Source organism: Sugiyamaella lignohabitans, chromosome B (genome assembly GCF_001640025.1).
Source record: "Sugiyamaella lignohabitans strain CBS 10342 chromosome B, complete sequence".
Classification (NCBI taxonomy): domain Eukaryota; kingdom Fungi; phylum Ascomycota; class Dipodascomycetes; order Dipodascales; family Trichomonascaceae; genus Sugiyamaella; species Sugiyamaella lignohabitans.
The window spans coordinates 1,896,702-1,905,102 of record NC_031674.1 but is presented as its reverse complement, the minus strand read 5'-3'; the positions used below and the strand labels follow the sequence as shown (position 1 = coordinate 1,905,102).

Below are 8,401 nucleotides of genomic sequence, written 5' to 3'. Positions count from 1 at the left end.
CCCTGGCCCGCCCACGAAAACGAGCGAAGCGAGCCACGGGTCTGGGCGGAGCCCAGCCGCCGGAGGCACACCCCAACCCGGACGGACCCTTGCAGCTCCCCCTGGCAGCCATGCGTCAAAAACGGCCGGTTATGCTAGTGAAGGTGACACGAATATTCACGTCGTGCTGATCTGAAATTATTTTTGGTATCAGAGGATTTAGTGTTTAATTGTGCTCAGCTCATTTGTCTCATATTCCGACAGGTTGGCATCAGAATTTCAACAACAGCAACAGCAATAGCATACAAATACACTCTATACACGACTTTGACGGACAATGCCCACCATGTGGTTATCAGATATTCAGAGTACGTGCAGACGTGATCTGGCAGAACTTGCCAGATCAAGCAGCATTTCCAGACGCCAAAACTAACTGATTTCGCAGAACTGGGTGTCGGTTTCACCGCCGTAGGCGTCTTTTTCTTTGGACTCGGAGTCATCACATTTTTTGATTCTGCTCTGCTGGCATTTGGAAACGTAAGTCAACATGAATGGGGGGCTGTGCCTCCAGCGGCTGGGGCTCCGCCCCAGACCCCGCTGCTCCTCTCGCTTCGCTCGAGTCGTTGCGTCGGGCGTGCCCTCGTACCCCGAACATCCTGGATCCCAGAAACGACTCGAGCGAAGCGAGAGGAGCAGCGGGGTCTGGGGCGGAGCCCCAGCCGCCGGAGGCACACAGGGCGAGTGAAATGCTAACGTGATGATTAGATTCTGTTTATTGCAGGAATTACTATGATTATTGGCCCACAGAAGACGATATCGTTTTTCGCGCGGCCGAATAAGGCCCGTGGGTCACTTTGTTTTGGGCTGGGGATTGTGCTGATTCTGCTGAAGAGATCGTTTATCGGGTTCGGTTTCGAGTGTGTAGGCATTCTGGCCCTATTTGGAGACTTTTTCTCGGTCATTGTCGCTTTCCTGCGGTCGCTCCCTGTAATTGGACCTGTTTTGTCTAATCCGCATATTGCTCCTACTGTCGACAGGCTGGCGGGTGTCAGGCTACTGCCTGTTTAGAGTGGGCTGTTTGTCTATGACAATCAGCTATGGATGTGTATAATATAGATAATGAGAACTGAAAATGACTAGCATCGGAACTGCTTGGAGCTGCTGGTCAGGATCTTGGATAGCGGATTCTTAAACAGGGACGTTTAGTTACCGCTTGGTCGGAGACGGTCACTTGGCTCTTATCAGGCCTTGGAGGGTTGCAAGGGACGTACTAGCTCTTTGGAGTTATTGCAATGGCGTATAAGTGAGCTATTCAATCTGAAGGGAACAATGGGAGGGTGGAGTTATACTACTCATGGAAGTGCTAAGCTGGTTAATCAAATGGAGAGCTTATTCTCTTCTTAGTAGAGCTAGTCTGAGATTATTGACTTCCAATATTAATATTAATTATTAGTGCTTCTCATAGATTCTCGAAAGATTACTCACAAGAAATCTCACTGACTAGAGCTCCCCAGAAACTACTCGCATGGGCCATCAACAGAAGCTATGGCTACCATCTACCCACATACTACATTAGTTACAATCAGGATCTAGTTGACTTCCTTTCCCCGAAACTTCTCATCGGATTTATTCGCGTACTCTCAAGAATTACTATCATGAGATCATCCTATCATAGGCAGAAGCTACCAAGAGGAGCTTTTCACATTCTTATTCCCCTCTAGTTGCTCCCATCAGTTTCCAACAGGAACTGCCAAAGGTACTAAAAGTGTTACACCCAGGGACTTCTCATATATTTACTTACACGTTCTACACTCTTGAGCTGTTATTTAGAAGCTACTCATTAATATTATCCCCATGTGTCATTAACAGAACTCTTTAGTCAAGTTTCTTACTAGAGTACTTTCTGGTGCTACTCTCAAGCTTTTCCTAAGAGTTATTCAAATGAGTTAATTGCGATAACTATTGATGAGAAACTGACAACGGATTTTTAAAGAAATTGCTCACATACGCGCAGAGAACAAATTTAGGTATTTTTAAGAGATGTCTAGATTGGTTTTCTCAATGGAACATGCAAGACTGAATGGATCTAGTGGCTTGATCTGCTCATTAAAGCTGTTACTGAAGCTACTCAGGCAAAACCGCTAATGTTTTATTATTGAAAATAGATAAAGTTACCCACTGACCTGCCAACTAAGGTTACTCCCCCGAACTGATACACTGACGGTGCTCAGATCATTAATCACATGCTATTACTCCAAGAAATAATTCTGAAAATTTCACAGGAGATACTGCCGGCAATGTAGGAACCGCTCATGGGCCTGCTCATAGGAACTGATTTCAAATTACTTATCGCTTATTGAAATAGCTAATAGGAATTGTCATGAAAACTGTCTAGAGGGTTAACTTTCAGAAACTGTTTATAAATAGTGGTCACAAGAAATACAGATCCAAATAGCAAACCACAAAAAATATCGTAGGAAACTCTCAAAGCAACCGGCTACTTACGGGTGCAACTTACTGAAGCCATGAATCACATGGGGTCATATACTAGTATTATTCACAGAAGGGCATTAGTTAAAGCCAGTCACTATAAGATTTCACTAAATTATTCACTGAAGCTGATTCATAAACCAGCCACTGAAACTACTTACTGGAATAATTGATTTATATAGCTTAAAGGCTGGAATTGCTCACAGAAAAGGCTTACAATATCTGTTCTAACGATATAGTCACAAGAGTTGATGACTGGAACTACTGGTATTAGGCATTCAAACAACAGTACACACATGAATAGTCTCACGTATGTTGCTCATACGAGAACTACAACCTCGACAGAATACTCCTTAGACGTTCGCAGCAGCTATAACAGCTGCGTACAGAAGATAAGAATGCGAGACACTTTCATACAGTTTGTTCAGACAAATGTGCCATTCGGATGCGTTATTCAGAGCCATTGGCGCAGTGGCTATCCCAATCAGCAGCCTATAGCTCATCCAGCTTCCAATGACCAAGAATCAGAGTACGAGCAGTGGAACTTGAATCACATGTTCAGAATACACATGGAACATACACTAAAGCACAGATGCGCAAAATCCACCAAACTCGTTAAACCTCGCTAACACCAGGCCCGCACCCCTCGTTGGGACCCCAACGCCCGACTCGAGCGCAGCGAGAGGAGCCACGGGGTCTGGGGCGGAGCCCCAGCCGCCGGAGGCACGACCCCCGAACCCAAGAAACCCGAGTCGACCCCCTGAACACACTTCGCTCAACGTCTCTAGAGTATATATTCTTATACATTGCAATCCAAACACAATCCGGTACTATTGAATGTTTAATAACCGACACCTATGAGATAGTCGCCAAGCTTCTCGACGACCTGGGTGGCCTCACCAGGCTGGGTGGGCGCTTTATAGTGGCCGAGGATGATGGCTTGGTTGGTACGAACGGCAATGACACCAGTGTCCTCTTTCTTGCCATAGATAGATCTGTCGTCGGCACGGAGCAAAAAGTATTTCTGTCCTTGGATGTGTAAGCCGCTGGCTTGAAGAGCAGAGGGGTTGTCAAATCCCTTGGAGATCTCGGCGATTTCAGGGGCAGACACGTCGAATCCAGCCGACTGGGCCCACACCGAGTCACCAGCTCGTGAGTAAATGGCGGCCACATCTACCTTGGTGGTAGCGACCAAGTTATCGATATATTCTGGGGTGGTTAATTTGGATGTTCGGGGATGTGCCTCCGGCGGCTGGGGCGCTGCCCCAGACCCCGTTGTGCTCGCTTCGCGAGCGTTCGTCGGGTATTACTGGCACTCTTGCTGGATTCTGGTGGATGAGAGGTGTGGCTGTGAATAGGATATAGCCAATTGTCGTTCAGATATGTTTTAAACCACACATCATTGGTGATGAGATCAATCTCTACTGTCATGAGCATGCCCGTTCCACCTCATCACACCCAGTCTCCATGCAAAACCTTACTCAGATACCACTTTAAAAACTGGCAATGATCCAGCTCGTCTGAGATGCTGGAATCACCCGAATGGCTCGTTAATTTCTAACTTACGTTGCCACGACATTGTATTTCCACCAATTGATGCTGTGTATGTGTTTGTTTATATATAGCAAGTCGGTGTATGTTAGCAGGTTTAGTTGGCTTGACTGCTAGCTAACAGGCCCAAACTCCCTTTGGGCAAGGGGCAAATGGCGTGGATTGCAGCCGCTGCCGTTGTTGCTACAGCCGTCTGGAATCAGGCCAGCCTGCCAGCTGCCGGACGGAGCTGGGGTGACGGACTGCCTCCGGCGGCTGGGGCTCTGCCCCAGACCCCGTAGCTCGCTTCGCTCGTTTTGAGGGGGGTCCTGGTAAACTAATTTTTTTTCTTCATGGCTATTTTCTACGGAGTAATCAGATTGCGTAATGCGATTATCTCTGAAATATTTATATACTAGGTCTGCAGTATAAAATAGACGTCTGAAGTATACAGGCATATGCTTATAATAATTTCTAAATTATTCGTGTTGAGTGGTATCTATTTTGTGATGTAAATCAATATTTCACACTAGAGAGTTTTCTCATTAGTAATATTGTGAGTGCAATTATATAATCTCAATAGTATTGTGACAATTGTCTAATCACAACTGTATAATCACCCTGTGTAAGCACATTAGTGTGGTTACACTAGTGTAATCGCAACTGTGTAATCAGAGATTTTCTAATACCAATAAGTGTTATCACAATTGTACAATGATATATACATCCATTCATATAAACTCATATTTATACAAGTTCACATGTATATAAGCTCAGATTTAAACTTCGTTGTATATTTACTCACATGTATATACTTGGTCATGCAAACTCAGATTATATAAACTCAGATTATACAAACTCATATGTATCTCTATAGGTTATATGTAATTATAAGAATATTGTTTTATGTATATGACTATATGTATGTTTACTTCCGTGGATCAATACTTTTATATGTAGTATTCCTCATAAAAGTATGTAGATGTAGAGGCATTAATATATATAACAGTCTATATTGAGAAGATATCATTTCGTCATTCAATGCGCCAATTGAAGAGAGACGAGTCCCACAGAACGGTTTTCCCCACTCTTTGAATGCTAATTATTATAGCGGCTGATGGCAGGGGCGATTTTGGTCTGCTGTGAAACAAAGGCACATTACGCCTCAGGGGTAATAAAATAATAACCTAGTCTGGACTAAATATAAAGCATACAGCATGAAAGGCTAGTACACTCCAATTCAAGTTACATCGAAAATCGGAATAAATCGAGCATCCAAACTAAAATAACTTTTTAGACTAGAATTAGATGGGATCCCGAAATTTATGGCAATTCTTGAATAGCGTTAGGATCACAGGTACTTGTACTAGAAGCATTCCGGTATCAGAGGAGTAAATTCGGCAGAGAAAGTACAGAAAATAGCTGCTTATAAACACGACATAGGAAAGCAGAATTAGAACAGACAGAGACGAATCGAGATAAAGAGTTAAACGATAGGAATGAGACAAGGTACGTAATTTACGAAACTTGAATGAATATAAATGACGGTAATTAGTGCCATCTGCAGCCAAGAAATGAAAAAAATGGCGAGAAACGTAGTAACCAGCAAGAGCCCAAAAACCTACAGCACGTCGACATCCCCTAGCCCGACTCGAGCGAAGCGAGAGGAGCAACCAGGGTCTGGGGCGGAGCCCCAGCCGCCGGAGGCAGACCCCCTCCCCCTGGATCCAGGGGGTGAGGTTCGAGGATCGGTAGGACGATTTGCGACCCCGGTTGGGGAATTGTCCGGGATGGACGAAAAATATGTCGATCCTCATGTTGATATTTTTCAGGCAGTTGTTATACAGTACAGACAGCAGGAATTAGCTGAATTATTTATTTATTATTGACCATGGCAAAAGCTAGGAAGCCTACAGAGATCCAGACGGTGGGAGCGTCGGCGGGAACGTCGAAAATCAAGAAGAAGATGCGTGATTTAGAGCGGCTGCTCCGCAAACCGGACCTCGATGCCAACAAGAAAGTCGAGACGGAACGTGCACTAAGTGCGCTGAAAGGAGACCTTGAAACCGCCGAGGCGAATAATAAACAGAAAACTCTTGCTAAGAAGTATCATATGGTGAGGTTTTTCGAGCGCAAAAAGGCGATTCGCCGACTCAACCAAGCTGCTAAGAAACTGCACGAAGTACAGACCCAGACCGATGCCAGTCCTGAAGATATCCGGGCTGCTCAGAAAAACTTCAACAAACGAGAAGCAGAATACTACTACGTCGTCACCTTCCCCATGAACAAAAAATACGTGGCACTATTTATTTCCGAGGAACACACCGAGCTCCACAAACAGTACCTGTCGCAGATCAAGCAACAGATCAAAGACAAAACTCTGCCCTCTGGCCTCGATGCCGGCAAACCCTTAGCATTACAATATCGAGCATAGTTTCTTCTACCAGTTTTTCTATTTGAGGTGCTGCCTCCGGCGGCTGGGGCGCTGCCCCAGACCCCGTTGTGTTCGCTTCGCGAGCGGCGAGGGGGTCCCCAAGTCTCTATAAATACCCAGGAAGTTCCTGGCACCGCCTAGTAGCTCGCGAATCGAGCACAACGGGGTCTGGGGCAGCGCCCCAGCCGCCGGAGGCAGCACCGTACCGACAGTGTGGGGGATAAATACATTTTGTTTACTCGTCGTCGTCTTCATCGTCGAAGATACGGCGCTTTTTACGGGTCTGTTGCGAGTCGCGCTCTTCGGACCGGCGTGAGTACAGCTCGGCTCCTCGTTCTTTGAGATCGTGCAGTCGTTTGGCCCGTTGGCGTTCGGCCTCGTCGTCATCCTCCTCTTCTTCGAGATCGTCGAGATCGTCTGCTCCCTCGTCGTCGTCTCCTTCCTGGGGCTCGCCGTCTTCTTCTTCGTCCTCGTCGTCGACCACAAAATCGTCTTCTTCGTACTCATCACCAGCTCGTGCTGATGCCCGGGCGTCGTATCCACCGGCAAGCTCATCTCGTTCGCCGTCATATGAGTATCGCGACGAGGCCGATCCGGCACTTGTGGCTCCGCCAATACCAGCACTTCGTTCTTGTTGTAAACGCTGCTTCGACTCGAGCTTCCTACGAGCTCTTAGGGTCATTTCAGCGGCCTTTTCGGCCTCTCTTTGCACCTTTTCAGGATCATCTGTAGTGGCTACACTGCTAACAGCAACCGATGTCGATAATTGTCGAACATTGAGTTCTTGTGCAAGACGTTTATGACTCCGCGACGACGTCGATGTAGGAACTATCCTCATGTTTTTTGTGAAAATACCTGCTGTTTGTAGCAGAGAGTTGGCAGGGTGAGACAGACACAGAAACGTCTGGTCATAGGGTTCTTGAATGACAATATCAAACAGTTCTTGACCCAGTTGTAACGACATTGATCCGTCCGACCATTTGACAATTCGGCTGTTGGACTGTTTAGTCACGTTTCCCTTAGAATCTTTAGCGTATTTCCATCGCACCGTGTTCTCGTTACGCACTTTGAACCCGCCATCATTGGCCTGTTCCTCCGACAACTCTTCTTGAAATTTCGATGCCTCAAATGGATGAGGTTCCATCGTCATAAATGCCGGTGTAGGAACATAATACAGATCTCCTGCTGGACGGTGTGACCGCGGGTACCGGGGAATCGTGGTTTGTTCGATCCGCAGTGTCACCTCCTCTTCTTCCTTCTGATACGCTCCGTCCTCCTCATTATTGTTGTTATCATTCTCATTCGCTTCGTCGTCATCACCACCCCCTCCAAAAATATCGTCATCCTCATCCTCATCGTCGGGCAACTGGTCGTCTCTGTCACCATCGTCATCACCGTCACCGGTCTCGTCCCGATTCCGGCGCGTGCCATTGCGTCTCACCACATCCTCTTCCTCCTCTTCTTCCTCTACTAGACCAACATCTGGCTCTCCATCCTCCACCACTCTTTCATTCTCTCTATCAGACGAAGACATCTCTATCAGCCGTCTTCCTATCGTCCTCACTCTTCACACTATTCACACATCACCCTCTCCTGCAACATGAACTTTTCAACTTCGTGAACTGCGCCGCTGGGAGTGCGGCGCTTACCTTGTCCCTGGATCTGGCTCTGGGGGTTATTTTTGGGAGAGAAGGTCTGCCTCCGGCGGCTGGGGCTCCGCCCCAGACCCCGCTGCTCCTCTCGCTTCGCTCGAGTCGTTGCATCGGGCGTGCCAGCAGCGTTCAGGCGGAGAAGAGCGCATAGGCTGGTGGACGCAGAATGACGATGAGAGGTGCGAGCTCGGATCCGTGACAATTGCTTAGCAATGGTGCCGTACGGTCGTTACCGGTCTCGTACCTCGACCCCACTCAGAGCAGTCCCCCGAAAAAGCTCGCGAAGCGAGCACAACCAGGTCTGGGCGGAGCCCAG

General features: G+C 47.1%; 2 protein-coding genes across 2 annotated transcripts; one reads left to right on the top strand and one right to left on the bottom strand.

The window, feature by feature from the left end:
• Positions 1 to 5,890: 5,890 nt before the first annotated feature.
• Positions 5,891 to 6,433, top strand: EFG1 (Efg1p; the record flags this gene model as incomplete). Its single annotated transcript, XM_018879558.1, has 1 exon — positions 5,891 to 6,433. One exon carries the CDS (start codon positions 5,891 to 5,893, stop codon positions 6,431 to 6,433), a length of 543 nt encoding a protein of 180 aa, XP_018737463.1.
• A 235-nt stretch (positions 6,434 to 6,668) lies between these two features.
• On the bottom strand, positions 6,669 to 7,967 carry LEO1 (Leo1p; the record flags this gene model as incomplete). Its single annotated transcript, XM_018879557.1, has 1 exon — positions 6,669 to 7,967. The coding sequence occupies one exon, from the start codon at positions 7,965 to 7,967 to the stop codon at positions 6,669 to 6,671; it is 1,299 nt and encodes a 432-aa protein (XP_018737462.1).
• Between the last annotated feature and the right edge of the window lie 434 nt (positions 7,968 to 8,401).